Below are 24,734 nucleotides of genomic sequence, written 5' to 3' on the forward strand. Positions count from 1 at the left end.
TTCTGTAGAAGACAGAGCAAACACAAGGGCATTGTGGGAGGCTGCCCGAGCAGGACTGTGTCGTCTTTTAAGGTCACTAGAGTTGAGTGTGGTTGCTAGGGAGTTGCTAGGGAATTCTGGGTGTTTGCTGAAAGGAACAGTTCACCCAGAAATGAAGAATGTACCCATGCACGACTCAGGCAGAAACAAATCCATCATCAAGGCGTTTTAACTTGAACATTTGAACCTTAACAATTCAACCATCACTTCTGGTTTAATAATCCATAATAACACTTCCTCCAGTGAAGAAATGCATCTCCTGTCGTCTCTCACAGATTTGTTAAGAGCTGTTTAAACGCTGCTTGATCTGTGCAGATTTCTCTCCTGATTCAGACCAGAACACTTTTTCACTGGAGGAAGTGTAATTATGGATTATTTGAGTTAAAATCATATTAATGCTGGATGTGTTTCATCTTTTGTCTTCTCCAGATGTTCACTGATGGACTGGAGTGCTGACGATTATTGTGATGTTTTTATCAGACTCTCATTCTGACGGTACCCATTCACTGCAGAGCATCCATTGATGAGACACTGATGCAGTGCTACATTTCTACAAACCTGATGAAGAGACAAACTCGTCCTGATCTTGGACAGTTCTATTTCTTTAAGTCTATTATAATCAGGTATGATTAGCTCATATCATGTCTGAAGCATGTTAATAGGATCACAGGATTGTTCCAATCACAAGTGTAAGCAATAGTAATATATATATATATGATATATGATATCAAGCATTATGACATAAAAAATGAAGACAACATGAGAATTGCATTGTGTACAGGTTAATAATAATAATAAAATAATTAAGATGCCAAAACTTACTTAAAAAGCTGAGAAGAGTAAAAATCCTCAAGTATGCAGCTGTATCAGCTCAAGTCCCTCAATAAGAGATGAAAGCTGAGCATGTATATTTGAACAGGCTCGAGCGCTCACAGATATTACAGCTCAACACCACGACTGAGATGTTACAGCTGAGCTCTCCACGCTCACACTCACTCACTCTGAGTCCATGACACAATAGCACTGAGACCGGCACCCATCCACAGACACCAGCACTCCCCTCCTCCTCCTCCAGCACCGCTCCTCCCCCTCTGTCTGCCCCAGAATCCCCTCCATCTGAACAATACACCCCCCCACCACACACCAACCCATAATAATGCTGCCGACACGTCTCCATGGCAACTGATGACAGCGGGAGGGAGGAAGAGAGAATGGAAAAATCAGTCAGGAAGGACGAGTGAAGCGACAGACAGCTCAATAACCTGCTATATCTATGAAATCAGAATAATATGATGATGATTTACTGCTCAAGAAACATTTCTGATTATTATCAATGTTCAAAACAGTTGTGCTGCACAATATTTTCAATACGAACAATTCACTCCATATAACATCACAATATAACACGGTTTAGTCTTATATGCATAAAACAAATAAAACTCTTATATACGGTCTGTTGTCAGACTGTTCTTATCAGTACAACAACTCACCAGCTCCAGGAGTAATCATCCAGTATCTTGTGTTTATGGGCTGTTTTGCTCAGTTAATATGAAGCTTGAATGAATTAAAGATCATACTTTTTTCTATTTTAAACACCCTCTCGTCCGATCAGGTTTCTCTGTCTCTCTGTATCTATTAGCCTGTAAAACACTCCAATTGGCTGCTTCTCATCTTAGTTCAATCCAAAAACACACACGTTTTCCCCACGATCTATATAGATTTTTATTCATATGAAAGATAATTTAAGTTCATCAAAGCAACAAACAATTCCCAGAAAATTTCAAAAACATTAAAAATAAAATACATCACAACTGCTCCACCCCCCCACCACCACTTATATAACAGCTGATGATATCGCCACAATCTTCACAGACAAAACCAGAACAATCAGAAGTCAATTCCCACACACACAGGACTTTAAATCAACCACACCCACCACTAAAACTCCCATCTTCCCCTTCTGTCCCCTTACTACCAAAACTTCTCCTCTCCAGCCATCCTACAACATGCCCTCTAGACCCAATCCCCTCACACCTTCTCCAAGCAATCTCTCCTACACTTTTACCATCACTCCCACACATCATCAACACATCGCTCCTCACAGGCTCCTTCCCCACAGCATTCAAGCAGGCTCGGGTAACCCCACTCCTAAAAACAAAAAACATTAAACACTTCACTTATAGCTAGATACAGACCAGTCTCTCACCTCCCATTTATAGTGAAAACCCTCGAACTAATTGTTTTCAAGAGTCACTGAAGCCCTGCAGATTCTGAAAGCTGACTCCAGATCATCAGTTCTTATTCTGCTGGATCTATCTGCTCTATCTCTCATTTCAATCAGATGATCAGTTGGTAGCTGCACGGATCTCAGGCTGCCTGGCGGACATATCGGCATGAATGAAAGAATATCACCTACAGCTCAACCTGGCAAAGACTGAGCTTCTTGTCTTCCCTGCCACTCCAATTCTACAGCGTGATTTCACCATCCAGCTAGATTCATCAACAATTACACCATCAACTTCAGTCAGAAGTCTAGGTGTAACCTTTGATCTGCTTGATCTTGCAGGTTTGGATTGCACAACATCAGAAAGATCAGGCCCTTACTAACAGAGCATGCTGCACAACTTCTTGTCCAGGTCCTTGTCATTTTTTAGGCTGGACTACTGCAATGGACTTCCATCAAGCACAATCAAACCTCTACAGATGATTCAGAATGCAGTGGCATGACTGGTCTTCAACAAACCCAAAAGAGCCCATGCACACCTCTCTTTATCTCTTTGCACTGGTTATCGGTTGTGGCTCACATCAAGTTCAAGACATTGATGCTTGCATATAGAACAACCATAGGCTCATCGCCTGCCTACGTCCACTCACTTCGACTCCAGAAGTCTGAGATCTGCTAGTGAGCGATGCCTTATGGTACCAGAACATTCCTGTTCCCTGTTCCTGGCTGGTGGAATGATTTTCCCACCCCTATCTGGAATACTGATTCCATGGCAATTTTGAAGCGACAGCTGAAAACTCAATTATTTCGTCACCATCAGGCTTCACCCTTAAAAAAATAGATAATAATTTGCTTCTCTTTACTTAATCCCCTGTTTAGCTTGTACTTATTTGAACAATGCCTGAAACTTGGTATTATGAGCACTTTCCGTGTCTATTTAAGATTAATTGCTTGATGTATTCCTCAAATTGTAAGTTGCTTTGGATAAAAGTGTCTGCTAAATAAATAAATGTAAATGTAAAATGTCTCTCTCACTCACACACTCACACACAGAGGTCTCCTCCTTCATTCTCTGTCATTCACTGAGCAGCTCTTCACAGACTCTCTCTGGGAACGGACGTGAGGCGGTGATGCTGGTTTTGCAGTGGGATGTTTGAGAAAGTGGAATAAGGAACTGATGGTTAGTGAGAACCAAACTGACTGATCTTAATAAGAGAGGAAACAGAATTTTGAGCCAAAGAGGTTCAGAATGATCTGAAGGTGAGTAAGGGATGTCAGGATTGTCTTTTTGAGTGAATTAATTGTTGAAGACAGTGTCCTTCAGTCAGGTTTGACAGTAATGAAGACTAACATCATCTGGCCATCAGTCGAGTATTTGAAACAATGGTAAACCATTCACTTCCTCACTGAAACCGTTCTTTATCACTGTTCCTCCTAAATTGAAAATATGAGGAAATATGAATATTTCAGAGAGATGCTCCAGTATTGTGATGCCGAGAGTAACAGATGTCAAACAAACCACTGTACAATACAATAATACAATACAATAATAATCTCAGAGGAATCATGCTAAGATCTTGAAGGAGAATGCTGGGTTGTTGTCATGGAAACCAGAACAACATTCCTGACATTTCTTTCCATAACCTATTACAATATAACAATGCAGACTAACTGCTCATTACTCGTATTTCACACACAGATTTGAAACAGGTAGTGTGTGTTTGAAAGGCCACATGATCATTAAGCTGTTCTCGTACTGCACCTGAACAAAGCAACATCACTCCATGAACAACTAGGTGTACACTTCACATCCATACACATCATGCAGATTTCATTCATAGTGTCAACATAAAATGACATTCACCCCTATTGTTCATACTAACTGTAAATATTAGATTAAATAAATAAAAGTTAATGGTCATTTTTAATATCATTCAGAGGTGCCCAGACTTTTTACAATGAAGGGCCAAAAATCAAACTTGATTGAGGGCTGTAGGCCCAAAGTAAAAACAAATAAAAATTAAATACAGTATGTGTAATTTGGGGAGTCTTGTGACAATGGAGTAGTGGATACCAATGCAAGGCTTTATTATTAATAGTGTGGTCAGAACAGGCTGGATCAAACAGTAATATCCCAGAAACAGGAAAAAGAGTAATCCACAGCACAGGGACAGGAAACAAGGCACAGGAAAACAAGGAAACAGTGGCAGGAACATAAACTAGAAAAAATTACTATCAATCATCAGTGATTTGAGAGTGTCTGTATACCATTCCTATAGTGTGAGACTGATCAGGCGATGAGAGACAAGATAGTGCAAAGGATTATGGGAAATGGAGTCAATATTTTGTCAATATTTTTTCTGTGATTAAAGCCAAAATATTAAATGTCATGGATGTATATTTACTGAGTAATCTTTTTGTAGAGGGGGGCCAAAACGAGAATTCTGGGGGGTAAAAATGATGGCAATGATGTTATTTTTCCACAGAGATTGGTAGCTCTATTAGTAAAATCTGTTGATTTTTTGCAATATTTGTTGCATTATATGCCAATGGTGACAGAAAAAGCACTTTTCAAGTTTTTTCCCAAAGTTTGCATGCCTGTAACTTAAGACATAATAAATAAATCATAGCCTTTTAGATTTCTGGTCTTAACAAACTTTTCTTTTGATATCTATATTTTTTAAGGCCCTCAATGGTTCAGCTCTAGAGATATTAATATGGTTCCAGGAGTTAGCTTCATTTTAAATTCCGTCTATTATTGGAATCTTCATTTTCAAAGCCCTGTATCATTCAATCCCATTCAAATGTAAAAACTGTGCAGTAAATAATGGTAACAATCAATCTCAAAAAATACAATTTCTTTTTTTTTTTTTTGATTTTGGGTTGAAATATGACCTGGACAAAACAATGTTCTCAGGAGAAAAAAAACACACACACACTACCATAATGTGGTTAAAGTGGGCTATTTGTACACACTAATTTTGAACTTAATATAATACAATTATTCTTTAGTACTTCTTCAGATAATGATAAGAACGTTTAAGTGTACTCAACTGTGCTATTTTGAGACACTATGAAAATGAACTTAAATGTCCTTTTAACACTTTCTCTGTATTAAAAAATGCATTTATTTACCAACTGTAGTATACTTGAGGTGGGTTAAAGTTTATCTTTAGTAAGTAGAAGTTAAGAAGTACTAAAGAATAATTTACATTTTTTCAAGTACAAAATTAAAAAAAAGAGAACTTTATGTACATTATGGAAGTGAACGTTTTTCACCTGGGTTTGTAAGAAACAATCTAACATGACAGGAGAGTTTTGGTTAAAATATGTACGCGTTTATGCACACACATACAGAGTGACTGATTTATCATGTTTAGCTTGATAATGCATGGAGACAAATTTCAGGTCTGTAGTCATGGTAAACCTGACAGGCCATAAAACACACTGCACTGGTGTCACACACCAACATTCACACACACTTCTCCTTTTATGGCAATCAACACAAGTGAACCACAGCAGAACTTCATCAGACATGACAGCGAGTCAGTGGAGCTGTGTTTCCCATCTGAAGAGATGGGAACTAACCAAAAGCTGCCGCAACATTAACATGACAGCAACTGTTTTCTCAATAGTTTAGAAACTGGTAGACATCAAGTAGCACAGAAGCAAGACATGATATTCATTTTAGTGAATCAAAACATTCATAGATTCGTCCTAATAAAGCAGTCGCTCTAGAGCTGCCAAACTACACATGTAAAGATTAATACAAAAGAAAAGTGTGAGTAAAAGTCAAGCAAAAGAGCAGCAATGAAAGACTTGCATTTGTTTGGAATGTCATGAGAGAGAGGCACATACTCACTCACTGCTGCAGGAAACTACAGATAATCAGTGCTTGTTGGTCTTATTTTCACAAATAAACATCAGTCAAATCCTGACTGTACTGGACAAATGCAGTTCTGTTTTTAAACTACATGCACTAGAGCTGATTATGACAGATCAGTGTGTGGAGGAGATGAGCTGCGACCTCTAGTGGCCACACACACACACACACACACACACACACATACACATACACACACACACACACACACTTACTTACACTCTCTCTCTCTCTCAAACTACACACACCAGTCTGTCTACACCAGTCTACAGGAGACCTGTATCAGTGCAGACTTCCAGACTCTTTTGATCTCAACAGAGTGTCAACTACTGCTACTCACAAATCAGCCAACCAACTGGACCTTATTTATACACGGCACTGCTCTACTGATCATGTTCTGGTTACTCCACTGCACACCTCGGATCACTTCCTCCTCACTCTTAACCTCAACATGATCCCTGACACATCACTTACCCCTCCACATGTCATCTTTCAACATAACCTATGCTCACCCTCCCGGCTATCTGCTATGGTTTCATCTTCACTTCCTTCCCCTAAACTCTTAGCATCTCCTGATGTTAACAGTGCTACTGATGCTTTCTGCTCCACTCTTACATCTTGTTTAGACACTGTTTGCCCCTTGTCTTCCAGGCCAGCCCGTAACACCCATTCTGCCCCTTGGTTATCTGATGTTCTACGCGAACACCGTTCTAAGCTTAGAGCTTCTGAAAGGGGTTTGGTGCAAATCCAAAAATACTACTGACCATAAAGGGCATATAAAGGGCATCTCAGAGGTCCTTCAAAGTATCTTGGAGAGGTGAGGTGTCCAAGTCACAACATCTAACTACTGGGGTGCCTCAGGGCTCAGTTCTTGGACCACTTCTCTTCTCTGTCTACATGGCATTATTAGGTTCTGTCATTCAGAAACATGGCTTTTCATACCACTGCTATACTGATGACACTCAACTCTACCTCTCATTCCATCCTGATGATCCGACGGTAGCTGTTCGCATCTCAGCTTGTCTAACAGACATTTCTTGCTGGATGATGGACCATCACCTTCAACTCAACCTTGCCAAGACAGAACTGCTTGTGATTCCAGCAAACCCATCGTTGCATCACAATTTCACCATCAAGTTAGGCATATCCCCATAACGCCTTCAAAAACAGCTAGAAACCTGTTTGAAAAGGAACCAAAGAGGCACATAATGCCTTTCTCTTTAAGACTTTAAGACTTTATCTTAACTGTTCCCTCCTGATGGAATTGCCTGCCCAACTCAATCAGAGCAGCTGAGTGCTTAGCCATCTTCGAGAAATGGCTAAAACACATTTCTCTTCCATCTACACTTGACCCTCTTACACTAGCACTCTCTATTCTATTTCTATTCTATTTACTTGATTTAGTTTTATTAATTAAAAAAAAAAAAAAAAACTTAATCATGGGCATAGTTAGGCCATTTTTTTAGGGGGGCTATAGCTTCATAAACCACATAAATTTGTGATTGTTTCAGTCCCCTTTAAATTTCAAGAAAAAGCCTTACTTTTAAGGCTATTATTATTATTCCTTCACTGGGGACTGAGCCGCCCTAAAATGCAAATCCTAGAATCGCCCCTGACCTTGAACCTCTAACACTAGCATTCTCTGTTCTTTTTCTATTCTATCTACATGTTTCTATCTACATAATGTATCTAAATAATTTTCTTTTTAATTATTATAAAACAAATTTTTATAAAGTCTATTCTAACTCTTTTCTATTTACTTTTAATTTATTATTAAAAAACTTGCTACGCGTAGGGATGGGCGTATCGATCTTGAAGTACTGATATATTGATACTGACGTGAGTATCGAAAGTATCGATACTGAAACAAAAAATACTGATACTTTGATAGGGCTGAAACGATTCCTCGAGTACCTCGATTACAAAAAAATGATTGAGGCAAATTCCTCTGCCTCGAAGCCTCTTTTAATTTATTTTAAAGCTCACGTCAGGTTCTTTCGCAAATATATTTTCGCAAAAAATATATAGTTCATCTGTTAAGAGACCCAGGAGTCTTATTTTCTCTTGCATAATTAATATTGCACTTTAATCAAGCAAAAACACATTTTATTAATCACATTTTTGGTAGAATATTTTATTACTAAAATATTCAATAGCTACAGCCCTATACTTAGATTAGGTGTGTTTTATTTACCAGTGTTTTTTTTTATTATTTAACAAAAAACAACAGGCATTTAATAGGACAATAACCTATGTTAGTGATGTCACGGGAGGAGCCAACGACAGACACAGTGGGCGTGGCGTTCCCCTTTTCAGTCCAGGGCGCAGGGCCGGGGGTTTCTTCTAGCGGTCGCATCCTTCTCGTCGGCCGCAGCGCTTGCAGGGGATGGACGTCCCGGCATCCTGGCCCGTCGGCCGTGTAAACGGGTGTGGTTCTCATCCGGATCATGGGTCCGGCAGCTCACGTCTCTAGTGGCGCAGGAATCCCTCAACGCACCCTTCCTGGACCACGAGGACACCAGTGTGCATGCACGGGGAAGAGACCGGTCTCTCGAGGAGAGGCGTGTTGGGCTTTTAAACAGCGGCGGTGATGAGGCTCCATTTCCTTCAGGTGTGCCCCATCACACGCCGCCAGCCCTGACTCATCCAGCGCCCCTCCTCTCACACACCCACTCCTGTCGGGAGCCTGGTGAAGGGCGGCGATTTAGGACGGGGTGCCGATGAAAACCAGGGAGGAGGCAGCTGACTCGACACAGTGTATAATTGTGTACCAATGACTCACTTCTGACAGTGCATTCAAACAGGGCTGCATTTCCCAAAAGTATCATAAGAAATTTTCAGCAGCCCTGAAAAATGCTTATCAGAGGACAGAATTTTTTTATACATGTTTGAGTTATTTCACAAACTAATTTAAATTGTATCCTACATAGCTTGGTGCAATTACATGTATTTAAACTGATTAGGGCAGCACAATTAAAGTATTTTTCGGACTATAAGTCACACCTGAGTATAAGTCGCATCAGTCCAAAAATACGTCATGACAAGGAAAAAAACATATATAAGTCGCACTGGACTATAAGTCACATTTAATTAGACACAAGAACCAAGAGAAAACATTACAGTCTACAGCCGCGAGAGGGCGCTCTATGTTTTCAGTGTAGACTACAGGAGCACCGAAGAGTAGCGAATGCGCGGGTCTGGGTTTTTTCCAACCAGCGGGTCCCGCTTTTATGAAATTATTTGGCCCGCCCCAGCCCGCCCCGCAAATAAAGTAAAATTTCTTGACCCGCCCCGCACATCGGGGACATCACGGAAGTTACGTTGCTACTTAGACCTTCGTATCGTAACCTTATCAATATAGGCTATAGGTAATTGCACTATGATGGTTCATTCGTGAACAAATCTTTTAGGTGAACGAATCGTTCTCGTTTACGTAATCCACTGACCATAGACAGTAAAAGACTAATTTCTCAAGTTCCTCCCACAGCAGCGCGCGAGCGCGGCACTATTAGCAGCGCATGTGCAGCTCCTGAACAGCTCTGTGAACTGTTTCATCCTGTCAAAAAGAGTTACTCAAGATGTGACGGAGCATGTGACTTGTTGAATGTAGTGAACGAATACGATCTTCTCGTAGGTGAAAGAGTTGAATGAACGGATACATCTCGTTCGTGAATGAAATGAATGAGAGTATACAGGGTCCGTCGGCCAAGCATGTAAATCTCAATCAGCAATCAGCAGATACAAAGCGCAGTTATTGATGCACATACGCTTGTTTTCATATTTGATATACAGAACATAACTCTACGTTTAATCCCCGATAAAACCTCGTGCTTTGTTAATCTGAACAATTTATTTAGACTATTATTTAATGCGATCATGCAGACACTAATAAAGCCAAATCAGTTTTTGTCACAAGTGAATACGTTCGTTGATTTAAGACATAACACATAAGACACTCTTTTTCGCCAAATGCTGGTGTATTTGTGTAATATGAAGAAATGGTCACTGAACGAATCAGTGAATGAATCATTTTGGTGAACGAACTGATAATCAACAAATCTCTTGAAAGAATCAAAATTTCCACCACTAAATTCCATGAAACATAAATGGATTTTTAAAAATTTTGTTTTTAGTGACCCGCCCCAACCCACCCCGCAATAAAGTGCCAATTTCTTAACCCGCCCCAACCCGGTTATGAGACGACCCGCGCATCACTACCGAGCAGCATAGAGCGCCCTCTCGTGGCTGTAGACGGTAATGTTTTCTCTTGGTTCATTTCTCTTGGTTCATGTCAAATTAATTTTGATAAATAAGTCACACCTGACTATAAGTTGCAGGACCAGCCAAACTATGAAAAAAGTGCGACTTATATTCCAGAAAATACGGTAATTGATTTTCTATTCGCGATTACAATTATGGATGCCACAATTACATAATCGTTCAAAGTGCCAATTAATCGTTCAAAGTCCACCATCTTATTCTGCAAGCTTAAGATGAGGTTTTTTTTTCTTTCTACATGATTATAATATCATTCATATTTTTACTTTTTTTAAATAAAAAAAAAAAAACCAATCCGATGTGCATTGGACATTTCAAGCTTAATACTATAGAATAGCACTAAAGGTTTTTCAGTTTGAGTGTTTTCAGCTTGTTTATTTTCATCTAAAAATGCGGCATGCAGTTGCATCAAACAATGGTATAAATACCATTCAGTGTAAATTGGGATAATTGTAATTAATAAATCGCAATTACAATTTCAAGGAAATAATCAACAATTATGATTTTTGTCATAATGGTGCAGCCCTAATATTGGTCATGTTCTATTCTGTAATGGTAATATAAATCATACACTGTCAGAATAAAAAGATTGCATTTTGTCACTGCAGTCCCTTATGAAAATGAACCATTGTTTTATTAAAGTGATCATAGTTCAACTATAGTGTTTGTATATTTCCATGATTACCACTACAGTAAACATATTTGAACCATGTGCAAATAAAACGGATGGACAGCGCTTCAGCACGGACTGTGGTATCAAATCATGGCTTTGTTGAAGAGATTCGTACTCCTTTAGGACAAATGTCAAATTATGATGTAGGAATATCTACTGTGTTCATCCATTCTCTTGTGTGCTGCTGTAAGTGTCTTTCCACTGAATCCCCACAGGAGGTTTATGAAGTGAGAGAAAGAGAGAGAAAGGGTCTGTGGAGGAAGATCTGATGATGAAAGAACAAAGCCTGCAGTGTGTTTCTGTAGAGAGGCAAAAAGAACAAGAGCACACAGCAGAGAATGAGAGAGGACGAGAATCAAACCTCAGAGAGAGAGTCATGAGGATGAAGTCATGATAGAGAGAGAGAGGAGACTGCTCGGTGTGTGAAAGAGAGATGATGAACTGGCTGTGTGACTAATGGAAATTAAACTTGCATATTATACATTTATCCAGTCCATCAAGAGCTCTGACTGACACCATGCTGCAAACACCAATCGTCCTGAATGTCTTGGGATTTCCCAGACGAGTGAATCAACACACGAGCTCATGAGTCCGGCGGTCAATCACAGGAGCACATCATACACCGGACTGACTCACAGCAAAGCTGAAACTCACTCATCTAAAGGAGAAGTGTCAACATACTGAAAAAATACAATGGACAGAAAACTAGGTTCTCCTTTGATTTCAGGAGGAATGTGAGCTACACATGCTTTCATGAGATTCAACATCAAAACTTCATCATGCAGCTGAACATGCTCATGCAACCATCCAAAAACTTTTGTTCTCCTCACAGCTTTAACCGAAAACCCAACAGCATCACCCGAGAAATGACTGATGAAATCACCAGATATGGTTTAACAAGCTGGCAAAATGAATCCACACGAGCCCAAGCAGAAAACCCTGATCTCCTCTATCTCTCAAGTGTTCCTGGACACACTGAGGGTCACTACTAGTGTTTCTGCCCAGATCTGTGTCTCTCAGTACCTCCAGCAGTCTCTTCCCAAACCACATGATTACACATTTGTGTCTAGCTTGATTTCTCTGAGGAATAGAGGCAAACATTAAACTTAAATGAGAGCTATACAAGAGCACGAGCAATGAAGCTTTCCTCTGGGTCACACACACACACACACACAGCTTTGACACTGTCTTCTCTAAAGTTTGCATGAGAAAAGAGAAAGAGAAAGACACACACTGACCGGTGGCGCTGGATCCTCGCATCGTGTTCGGTTCTCAGGCTTCATCTGCTGGACTGAGATCAGTCGGTTTCCCCGTCTCTTGTCCGGGTCTGTCGATACATCCCTCCATTCTCCGTCTCTCGACTGGTTTTCTGCAACAGCTGTTTTTCTCACACACCGACCCACTGAACTATTAGTGTCCGATCAGCAAATGAATCGTTCTGCTGAGTCGATTCTTTTGAATGATTCAGTGGAACGGCCGGAGAGGATGGAAGAATAAATATTGCGAAATAATGCAAAACAATATATTAAATGATCAGTTGTACTAACAATAATTAATTGATAATTTTAGTAACTTATTAGCACTAAAAGGGTCTAGTGGAGTGGTGAGGAGTCACGGGGTTTGTTGTGTGTTTGTGGAGGCCCTCAGGAGCATCATGACACACTGAGTCTTTGTGTTTCTCTCTCATACTGAGACCAAGTCATTTGTGTTTTACAGAAATACAAGTGAACAAAGAACAATATACTGTTTGGCTGCCAAATGTAGCCTATTCAAAATGAATGAGAAGAGATGAAAATTAAAAGTTTCATGCAAACTGCACTGTGAAAAGAGTTTCTGTGCACTGTTGATGGGAATTCAACTGTGTCATCATTTAATCTATACAAAACTGGTTAGCAACATTCATGAATATCTTCCTTTGTGTACCACAGGGGGAAAAAATCATACAGATTTGGAACGACATGAGGGAGAATAAATCATTTCACGAGTTCGTCTTAGCATTACTGGGGAACAGATTTGGCTTGATGTAATGGAGGGCTCACGTTTATGTTTAAAAACAGCAACTTTTTAATCAGCACTGTTACTGTCAGACTTTCTATGTCCTTCATCACTTGATTTAAGATGAGAGTCATCAGTAAGGAAAATTTGATCATGAGCATTAAGAAACTTGTTTTTTTTTTATTATTATCAATGAGTTTAAGAGATTTAACAATAAGCAAACTCTCAGCAAGAAAGACGGTAATATCTTGAGAAATGTGTTTTTATGAATACAAATGTACAATGACACACACACAGAAATGAACAACCAGATCAACAGCATGATCACTTCCAAAAAAATACAGAAATCTATCCTTGAGTGAAGAATTGAAATCACATTTTACAAAAGGAGATAAATAACAACTTAAATTATCCAAAAGAGATTTAACCTGATTGTGATGATGGAATAAATGAATTAAAGTTACTTCAGAATACAGTTAGAGAGAAAAAACAAACAAACAAAAAAAAACATTTGGATAGACATCAATCACATCATGCAAAATCTTAAAATCCACCTCTCTCTTATTTTATAGAAATGCAAAACAATTTCAGGGAGTAACTATGCTTTCTTCCGAGAAAAGCAAAGAACTTATATTGACTTCTCTACTTTTTTATTAATGCTAAACAATCCAAAACAATATACAAAAATAATACAACCATCAACATAAAATTATAAATAGTAATAACAAAACATATACCTAAATAATAAAAATAAAAGGGTAGGTTTTGGAAAGGTATATGGCTCAAATTATTTTATGTAAAGAGGAGAGAGGTCTGATGTTTTATTTATTTATTTATTTATTTATTTATTATTGCCTTTCTGTTAGTATGTTCAAGTTCAATACCTTTATTTGTCCCCCAGTGGGGCAGTTAGTTTTACAGCATAGGAGCACACAAACTTACAAGCACAAATACACATAGTATAATAAAATAAAAATAAATATAATGCACATTCTGATCAAATAAAATAATGTGTAAGCTACCTTACCCTCCTAGCATTTAGAAGAGAGACAGCAGACGGAACAAAGGAGTCTTTAAATCTGTTTGTTTTAGCAAATGGGAGTCTGAGCAATGAACCTGATGGTAGAAACTGAAACTGTAGATATAAAGGATGAGAGCAGTCAGTCAAGATAGAGTTTGCTTTCTTAAACAGCTGTTTTTCGTAAAGATCCTGTAAAGTTTCTTGTGGAAGCCCTATAATTTTACTACTGACACTAACAACCTTGTTCAGTAGGTTCCTCTCTTTTACCCTCAGGGATTGAAACCAACAAACAAGGGAGAACGTAAAAATAGACTCAATAAAAGAACAATAAAATAAAATCATCAAAGTAGAGTCAACCTGGAATGTAGATAGTTTTCTAAGACAAAAAAGACGCTGCTGGCTTTCCTTATGAATCGAGTCAGTATTTTTCTTAAATGTCAGCTTGTTATCGAGGAAAGTGCCTAAGTACTTATAAGACTCTACCGATTCGACTGTCTGACCAGCAATCACTATAGTGTCAGGGGAAGGCTGAACAAGTCTAAAATCAATGCACATGTCTTTTGTCTTTAAAACGTTTAAGGATAAAAAAGATGCCTGACACCATTTTAAAAAGTAATCAATCACAGGACCAGGGGAAAAACATTGTTTTGATTCCAGTGCTGTATTTCTCAGCGTCATTATTTCATTATTGAAAAAATGCACATCGAATCTGGAGTAAAATTTGTTTAGCTCTTGTGCCAGGACCAGATCAGAGGTGAACCCATCTAATGAGAGCCTTTTCTTTACATTGTCATTCAAACCGACCATAGACCTGATACTGTCCCATGCTGAATCCATATTATTGTTGCTAAGCATGTCTTCTAATTTTCTTTTATAAGATAATTTAGCTCTCCTAATTTCCCTTTTAATTTCCTTATGTACAGACATTAGCTCAGTAGGATCTCCCTGTTTAAAAGCCTGTTTCTTTTTATTTAGTAGCACTTTAAGTTGTCTGCTTGCCCAAGGTTTACTATTTGGGTAGGTTCTGACAGTCTTTACAGGAACAACAATGTCCTCACAGTAAGTTATCCATGAACTGACCACATCAGTGAGTTCGTGAATGTCTCTAGAGGATTCAGTGAACACCTCCCAGTCTGTGCTCTCCAGACAGCCCTGGAGGGTGAGGGTGGCCTCTTCCGACCACACTTTGATGTTTCTAGTTGTCACCTTCCCCCTCTGAAGACATGTCCGATAGGATGGAACCAAGTACACACAGTTATGGTCAGCTGAGCCGAGAGGGGGGAATGAAATTGATTTATATGCATTTTTAATGGACCCATAACACTTGTCCAAAATCCTGTTTTTCCTAGTGGGGCAGGAAACGTACTGATAAAAGCTCCTGAGAGATTTGTCCAATGAGCAATGATTAAAATCTCCTAAAACCAGGTTAAGAGCATCAGGAGATAAAGACTGAAGTTTATGCACAGACTGAGAGATGAGCTCTAAGGCGTTTTCTTCATTCGCCTTTGAATGAACGTAAACGACAGTAACGAAAATCTGTGGGAATTCTCGTGGCAAATACATAGGGCGCATGGACAAAGAAAGCAGCTCCACGTCCTTGGTGCAAAGTCTCTCTCTCACTATAACATTTTTACACCAGCGTTCATTTATGTACGCGCATACTCCACCTCCGCATGATTTCCCGGTAGTCGTGGACGTTCTGTCGGTGCGAAACGGGATCCCAAACCCGTCTATAACTAAATCACCGTCAGCTTCCCTTTCCCCGAGCCAGGTCTCTGAAAAGGCCAGAATACAGGTGTTTTTAAATGCATGTTGGTGGCAAACAAGAGCCTGGAGTTCGTCAGTTTTATTACGGAGAGAACGGGCGTTGGACAGGATAATTGAAGGCAGGGGAATGCGAGACGGATGTTGCCGTCTCATACGCTCCCGCACCCCGCCTCTTCTTCCTCGCCTCCTTGGCCTCCGTTCTGGAGTTCTGAAGTGATTGCCTTTCCCGAGACCGGCCAATTCCTCCAGATCAGGTATGATCAAGTCCACTGGTGGTCCGCGGATAACAGGTTTTTCAAATGTTAGCAGATAGTCTTTGGAGTATTGAATCGGCCAGAGTGATCCCAGGTGCCATACGGACGCCAAAAACAGAAACAAAGTCGGATCCATGTCGCTGAATTTTGACGCGCTTTAACAAGCCAGAGTAGATGTTTGATGTCAAAGATGTAGATGTTTGGTCAGTACAAAAAACAAACTAAAACAAACTACTTAACAGACTTTAAAACAACAAAAAACTCTGACAAACAAAACGGACATGCTTCCCACTGCTGCCGGTCGCTGCGTACGCATGCGCCCAAGATATGTCCTGAATAGTACACAAGTCATTCTCCAGCTCTTTATAAATCACTGTCAAACAGGGTTTCTTGTTAGGAGATTGTAACGCCACGCCAGCAGAGGGAGCCCTCACCGGAGTATTGACTGTTCACCACTCCCTCTGCTTCTACAGTCATTTCCTGTTTGGGACTATTTAACATGTGTCAGCGTGGTACTTCACTGCGAAATATTGCCAGTTAACCTGCCTTACCAAGTGTTTTCCTTATGAGTATTCTGACTGCCTGTTTGATCACGATTCTGCCAGTTACCTCGTTCACGTCTCTTGGATTGCCCCTTTGGATTTACTACTTGATTGGACTGATGTTTGTGTTTGACCTGTTCGCCTGCCTACTCGTCTCTGCCTATTGGATAACCCCTGTGTATGTTGAAAGATCAGACTGCCCTTATGGTATTAACACTTTGCCTGGTTACACGACTCTGATTATAAGATCTTCCTTTAATAAACTCCTGCAAATGGATTCACATTCTGCCTCAGCCTCCTCGTCACAGAATACTTCGCCTCAACTGAATCCAGCAGAAGTTACAAACATGCAAGCGGCGTTCGCTTATCAAGGTGAAGTCCCAAAGGGGTACCACGATCAGTTGAGTAAACGTCAAGCAGTCAACGAGCACTTGACGAGCTACATCCAGTCACTTTCATTCAAAAATAGAGTTTTGCACTACCCGATAAATTGATGGTTCTGTTGATAGATGTCAGGGTTTTGTTCGTCGAGTGAAGATTTATTTCGACAATCAGGAAGACAAATTTAACTCTGACGAAAAGAAATGTGCCGTCATGATGTCCTTGTTGTCTGGGAAGGCGATTGACTGGGCTGCAGCTGTTTGGGATACTGACATGAGTTTCAGACGATCCTTTGAATATTTCCTGCAACAACTTCGAGAAGTGTTTGAATACCCCGCAGGGGGCAAGGATATATCAACTCAACTTCTGCAAATGTCGCAAGGAAACAGAACAGCCGCAGAGTACGCCATCTTGTTTCGCACCCTCGTTGCTCAGAGTGGGTGGAATGATGTTTCGCTAAAAGCCGTATTCCACAGAAGTCTCAACACGGATCTCCAGGCAGAGCTAGAATGTAAAGGAGAAAATTCATCGTTTACTGACTTCGTCACGCTTGCAATCAAGATGGATAATTTGCTGAGACAGACTCCGCGAGGAAGTTATGTGAAGGAAATACCGCCTGATATCCTGTAATTAAAACTATAACGCCCGAAGAACCCATGAAAGTCACCTTTACCAAACTTTCGGAAAGTGAACGAGCACAGCGATGCCGTCTCTGTTTCTACTGTGGTGAACCAGGCCATCGTTGCCAGAGATGTCCACACAAGGCCCAGAAGCCCATTTTGGTAAATATGGAAAACTTGTCAATACCAAACAATCAATCCTTCAAACTTCCCCTTACCTTAAAAACTGAAGAACTGTCCATCTCATTGACCGCAATGATCGACATCGGAGCTGCATTAAATCTCATTCATGAAGATATCGTCAAGAAATATAATTTACCTGTTCAACCATGTAACCCACCCATTAAGATCAAAGTCATCAACGACACCGCAATCGGAACTGGAATAATTCAACAAACCAAGACACTTACCTTGCAAGTAGGGTTATTTCACCAGAAGTCCATATCCTTCTATGTCGTTAACTCTCCTAGGCATGAAGTCATCCTCGGCTTCACATGGCTGTCCATTCACAACCCCGTCCTGTCCTGGCATCAGTTGATCAAGTGGTCAGCCTTTTGTGAAAGTCACTGTTTCTCTTCAGTTCCCCAGCCTTGTTGTATCACTAGTGTTGAAAGTCCCTCGAGTACCAAGACTGTCAATATTCCCTCCTGTTACGATGATCTAGCAGAGGTCTTTAGCAAAACTAAGGCAACGCAGTTACCACCTCATCGTCCCTGGGACTGTAGTATTGATTTACTCCCCAATGCCATGCCCCCCAAGAGTCGTGTTTATCCCTTATCTCGTACAGAATCCCAAGCCATGGAGGATTATATTGAGGAGGCCCTGAGTTCAGGACTCATCCGACCTTCCACTTCTCCAGCTGCAGCAGGGTTCTTCTTTGTGGAGAAAAAGGGTGGAGGACTCAGGCCCTGTATTGATTATCGGGGATTAAACAACGTCACAATAAAATTCCGCTACCCTTTGCCATTGGTCCCTTCAGCTCTGGAACAGCTCTGTGAAGCAAAGATTTACACCAAACTAGACTTATGAAGTGCATACAACCTCATTCGCATCAAGGAGGGCAACGAGTGGAAGACTGTCTTCCTCACCACTAGAGGGCACTATGAGTATCAGGTCATGCCGTATGGACTTGCCAACGCACCAGCTGTCTTCCAGTCCTTCAAAAATGAAATCTTACGGGACCTGCTTAACCAGTACCTAATTGCCTACATTGATGACATTCTCATCTACTCCAAGTCTGAAGCAGAACACGTCGACCATGTCAAGACCATCCTCACTCGGCTCCTGAAGAATCACCTGTATGCCAAGGCAGAGAAATGTGAGTTTTACGTCAAGCAGACATCATTCCTAGGTTATCACATTATCCATCAAGGTTTTAAGATGGACGAGGCCAAGGTCAAGGCAGTAACAGAGTCAGGGAACTTCAGAGATTCCTGGGTTTTGCGAACTTTTACAGAAGGTTCATTAGAAATTACAGCATGGTTGCAGCACCACTGACATCACTCCTCAAGGGGAAACCTTCCAAGCTCAGGTGGAGTGAGGAGGCTACTCAAGCATTCAATATCTTAAAAGTTAAATTTACCACGGCTCCTATCCTCAAGCATCCTGACCCCAACTTACCATTCATCGTGGAAGTAGATGCCTCGGACTCAGGCATTGGGGCCGTAATCTCCCAGCGCCATGGTCAACAGGGTAAACTGTACCCTTGTGCATTCTTTTCCAGGAAGTTGACGGCAGCCGAACAAAACTATGATGTAGGGAATAAGGAACTCCTATCTATGAAAGCAGCGATAGAGCAATGGAGGCACTGGCTCGAGGGAGCAGTCCACCCATTCCAGGTGATTACCGATCATAAGAACCTGGAGTACATTAAATGCAAAACGACTCAACCCTCGCCAAGCTCGATGGTCCCTCTTTTTCACATGCTTCCAATTCTCAGTGACTTATCTCCCAGGAAGTAAAAACAGTAAGGCAGATGCTCTATCCAGGCAGTATGATCTCCTCATGGACAACAAAACCCCAGAATATATTCTTCCCCTATCGGTAATCATTGCTCCAATTACTTGGTATATCATGGAGGAGATCCAACGTGAACAAATCCAAGATCCAGCTCCTACCAACTCCCCTCCTAACCTCCATTACGTTCCACAAAGTCTACGCCCCAGAGTCATTCAGTGGGTCCACTCCTCAGTCAGCTCTGGCCACCCAGGTATCTCCCGCACTCTACACCTGGTGCGTAACTCATTCTGGTGGATTTCAATGTCCAAGGACATCACAAATCACGTCAAAGCTAGTCAGGTGTGTGCTCAATCTAAGACCCCCAAGGAATTACCCTCTGGACTCCTGCAACCTCTGCCCATTCCACAACGTCCCTGGTCTCACCTATCAATAGACTTTGTAACAGACTTACCGCTGTCCCATGGTTTCACGACAATCCTTGTTATCATTGACAGATTCTCCAAGTCCTGCCGGTTAGTCCCCTTGAAAGGACTCCCCACCGCCATGGAGACGGCACTGGCTATGTTCCACCACGTATTCAGGAACTATGGAATCCCGGAGGATATTGTCAGTGACAGAGGTACCCAGTTTACATCCCAGGTATGGAGAGCATTCTGCAAAAAACTGTATATCAACCTCAGTCTCACCTCTGGTTATCATCCCCAAGCCAATGGTCAGGTGGAAAGATTGAATCAGGAATGAGGCCGATACGGTCCTATTGCAGCAGAGAACAGTATCAATATCAATATCAGTATCAGTACCAATTAGAGCTTCCTGCTAACTACCGTATCTCTCCCTCCTTCCATGTCTCACTGCTGAAACTGGTCCACACAGATGCTGACCCTAATCATGAGGCTCAAGAGCCACCGCTGCCACTGGACATTGATGGAGCACCGGCCTACAAGGTCAAGGAATTACTGGACTCGAGAAGGAGAGAGGGTCAGCTCCAATAATTCATGGACTGGGAGGGCTATGGACCTGAGGAGAGGTAATGGGTAGCCGCCAGCGACATTCTGGATCCGTCTCTCACGGAGGACTTTCATCGAGCCAGACCCGATCGACCAGCGCCACGACCACGGGGACGTCTGCGCCGAGTGCCAGGAGGCACTCCTAGGGAGGGGGATTCTGTAACGCCACGCCAGCAGAGGGAGCCCTCACCGGAGTATTGACTGTTCACCACTCCCTCTGCTTCTACAGTCCTTTCCTGTTTGGGACTATTTAACATGTGTCAGCGTGGTACTTCACTGCGAAATATTGCCAGTTAACCTGCCTTACCAAGCGTTTTCCTTGTGAGTATTCTGACTGCCTGTTGGATCACGATTCTGCCAGTTACCTCGTTCACGTCTCTTGGTTTGCCCCTTTGGATTTACTACTTGATTGGACTGATGTTTGTGTTTGACCTGTTCGCCTGCCTACTCGTCTCTGCCTATTGGATAACCCCTGTGTATGTTGAAAGATCGGACTGCCCTTACAGTATTAACACTTTGCCTGGTTACACAACTCTGATTATAAGATCTTCCTTTAATAAACTCCTGCAAATGGATTCACATTCTGCCTCAGCCTCTTTGTTACAAAGATTTACACTTATGAATGTGAAACTTAACCAACAAAATAAATATATCAATTTCCATAATTAAAATGTCCAAAAATGACATTTTCGAAATGCAAATAAAAATTAAAGAGTATCTTTTTTTTGATAAACATAGAGACATCAAACCATAACTTTGTAACATGACTGCAGTGCCAGAAGATGTGAGGTATGTTTCCAAGAGCAAAGAGCGATTAACACCAATATCCTTCTTAAACTAACTAAGAAAATGTTAAACGGGTCAGGATTTATAAACTGTTTTGAAACAGATTTCTTCTATCTTGTTTATTAAAAAAAAAGTGTGGTAATAACCAAATGCTTTCCCACTGAGGATTTTTTAACAAATTTAGTCCAATAAGAAATCGAGCAAGGCTTGGTAGCAGCAATAGAGAACGAAGATTTGTTATTTTAGTCTGTGAAAAACAAAGTTTACACATTGTATCAGTTAGATTGACAATGAGCATATCAGCCCATATCACATCTCTAAAAAAAGAAACTATAGCAGGATTAATGACAAAAAAAACAAGAGAGCAGAAAGGAATATAAAGAGAATCATCATTTGTCATGAGATACCATTGAGAGTTAAACAGATGACACACCCTTATCAAATAAATACTTTCATCATTAAACAAAATACAACGATTGTTTCGAATAAGATAACGCTGTGGAGAAAAGTTTCCAAGCCAGCATATTAAAGTCTTAATTTTCTTAACATAGATTTGCATTTCTTTGTCGAGAACCAAAAATAAAGGATTGGTTTTACTGTATTTACACTTATGGATATGAAATTTAGCAAAAAATGTACATTAAATGTATAATGTAATATTCTTTGGTTTTATCTGAAGGGATATTAGTAAAAATAATTGTGTTTGAAGCACAAAGAGAAAGTGGGGTCAATTATAAGTCTAGCAATCATAGCAAAGTCATAGCAATGACAAAATAAATGAAAGACAAAATCCAGTCCTCATATTATTTCCTGGGTAATATCTATGTAAAATTTTAAAAGTCTCTTCCATTGGTATTTGTTTGGCAAGGTCCAGATGTCCTTCCATAATAACTCTTTAACTAATCTGTTCCAATAAAATATACAGTTTGGAGAAGAAACCATATCGGTTTTACGTAAAGAACGAACAGTTTTGTTAACATTCATATTTCTAGGGCCAAAACAAAGTTTCCCAATATGAGTATCAAATAAGTGAAATGTTTGGAGTATTAGCTCTGGATAATGTCCAGACTCCGGTGGGAATTACATCCATGACACTGGAAAGCTCTTTTGGTGTTACAGCTAGAAACTCAGAATAAGTGAGTGTCAGGACTTCTTGATCTAATAACTGACTAACTCGTATTATGTCTGTTGAAAACCAATAAAAAAAATAAAAAAATAAATAACGATTTATTTGTATATGATATATTGTTATTGTTCCAAATGATGTAGTAAATTGTGTTGTAGACTTCCAAATGTAATGTGTTTTAGTTCTCCACAGAGAATGGAACGGCAGTACAGGCATCTTCACATAAACTCATCTCGACAGTCCTCTGCTTCACAACACAACTCTAGACTCCTGCTGTGTCTCAAATCACTCACTCGTTCACTCGTTCACTAATCCCTATATAGTGTATGGTAGTTGAGTGCACTATATCAGGAAGGAGTGGACTAATAAGTGAACGGATAATCTGTGCGAGACTTGGAGCTGTTTCCATATGTACTTTTATATTACGTGTACCTAATTTTAGAAAATATTAATAGCAATAATACTCAAAATAACTTATTGCAATTATACATACCTCCGCGTCAGCTTTGTGGTTTCGTTGATGTTATAATTATTTTTTTTTGTAATGCTTTTGTGTTCAAAATCATTAAACGCTATTAAAATACAGAGAACAAAAATAAAAACACACTAACACATGTTCATGATTTTATGTGTTTATTATTTTTAGTATCTTGACACTCGCTCACGCAGTGTTTTGAGCTTGAGCAGTCGAGCGCTGTTGCTCTCCACCGACTGCGCTGATCAAAAGCATGATGGGAAACGACTGACTGACGACACAGCTCCTCATTGGCTGAGAGTGTCAACTGATACATTTTCTCTTTATTCTAAGAATTAGATTACCCATTTATTTATTTATATTTACAAGAACTAAACAAAACACGCCTAGTGAAGTTAAGAATTAGGACATGCGTTTATTTTATTTTTCTCTTTATTCTATTGTATGTTTGTTTGAATTAATAAATCAATCCATTAAAAATATACATGCTCACATACATATCTAAATGGACTGTTTAGCCATTATGCCTCATCTTTGTGTGGTTTCATCTGAGAAGTGTCAGGGTCTGGCTTAAAACAAGGGAAGAAATTCTGAAGAATGTTTGCTACAAAAACAGCTTTGACTTACACAGTTTGGAAAAAATACTATGGACGTGAAATGGTGGCATAAACCTGCTTGTTTGCAAACATTCTTCTAAATTTCCTCTTTTGTGTTCAGCAGAACAAAGGAATTGATGCACATGACGACCAAACAGTGGTATTTCGATTAGATCTACTTCGTCTGCGATAAAAAACACGAACGCGATATCTTCCATTGCTGACGTTTGCAGGCGACAAAACAGCGAGATTCAGGAAGTGTCCGAATTTCAATGGTCTTTCTATTATAATTATTAATATTTACAGTTAATATAATAAACTTGAGAATGATAAATTACTTGATTCAATAGAGGAAAGAATTACATTTTGGCTCACCAGATACCCAAACTCTCTTCTTTTAATTGGCGGAGACTTTAATATTGCCCTAGATAATGCTATTGATAGGTGGCCCCCTGGGTGGCCCTCATCCATCAGCACAAACATTAAAAGACTAATGGGAAGATTTAACATTAGAAGTATAGAGAGAGAAATTTCCTGATGGAAGATCCTTTACTTGTAGCAACAGGTCAGGATCCAGCCAGTCTCGTATTGATTTTTGGCTATTATCCAGTAACATTGATAGAGAGAAAGTTAGAGTTAATATCCATTAGGGGTGTAACCGTACGCAAAAATCACGGTTCGGTATGTACCTCGGTTTTAAAGTCACGGTTCGGTTCATTTTCGGTACAGTAAGGGAAAGAAATGCAAACATTAAACTGCAGGTTGTTTATTACTATACACATTTAAAAAAAATTTAAAAATATATATAAAATAAAAAAAGAATAAGAAATAAAATACTGCTGCAAAGTTCTCCACTAAATAAAATACTCTCAGTCTCAAACCAATATGATATAATAAAATATAATGAAAGATATAAATAAATAACTATGATTACAGTGCAGCATTACCAATCCCAGCTTGCAGGCCTGCTTCACCAGAACCGTGCCTGACGCGGCTCTGACGCGGCTCTGACGCGGCGCTGGCGCGGCGCTGGCGCGCTGCTGCTGCTGTAGGTGACATAGAGCGAGACCGCCGACAGACCAGGCTCTTGTCTTCATGACAACAATAT

The 24,734-nt window shown here is 40.2% G+C and overlaps 2 protein-coding genes across 3 annotated transcripts in view; both read right to left on the minus strand.

The window, feature by feature from the left end:
* Window positions 1-12,520, minus strand: part of fgd (faciogenital dysplasia) — a 48,266-nt gene extending 35,746 nt beyond the window's left edge. For both annotated transcript variants that reach the window (XM_059502970.1, XM_059502967.1), the window contains exon 1: window positions 12,336-12,520. In XM_059502970.1, the coding sequence (XP_059358953.1) occupies window positions 12,336-12,357 (22 nt within the window). In that variant the 5' untranslated portion in view covers window positions 12,358-12,520. The remainder of the gene's footprint in view (window positions 1-12,335) is intronic.
* LOC132097344 (uncharacterized) overlaps window positions 1-24,734 on the minus strand; it is a 404,710-nt gene that overhangs the window by 69,933 nt on the left and 310,043 nt on the right. The gene's annotated exons all lie outside the window — the stretch shown is intronic.

This window comes from Carassius carassius, chromosome 21 (genome assembly GCF_963082965.1).
Source record: "Carassius carassius chromosome 21, fCarCar2.1, whole genome shotgun sequence".
Classification (NCBI taxonomy): domain Eukaryota; kingdom Metazoa; phylum Chordata; class Actinopteri; order Cypriniformes; family Cyprinidae; genus Carassius; species Carassius carassius.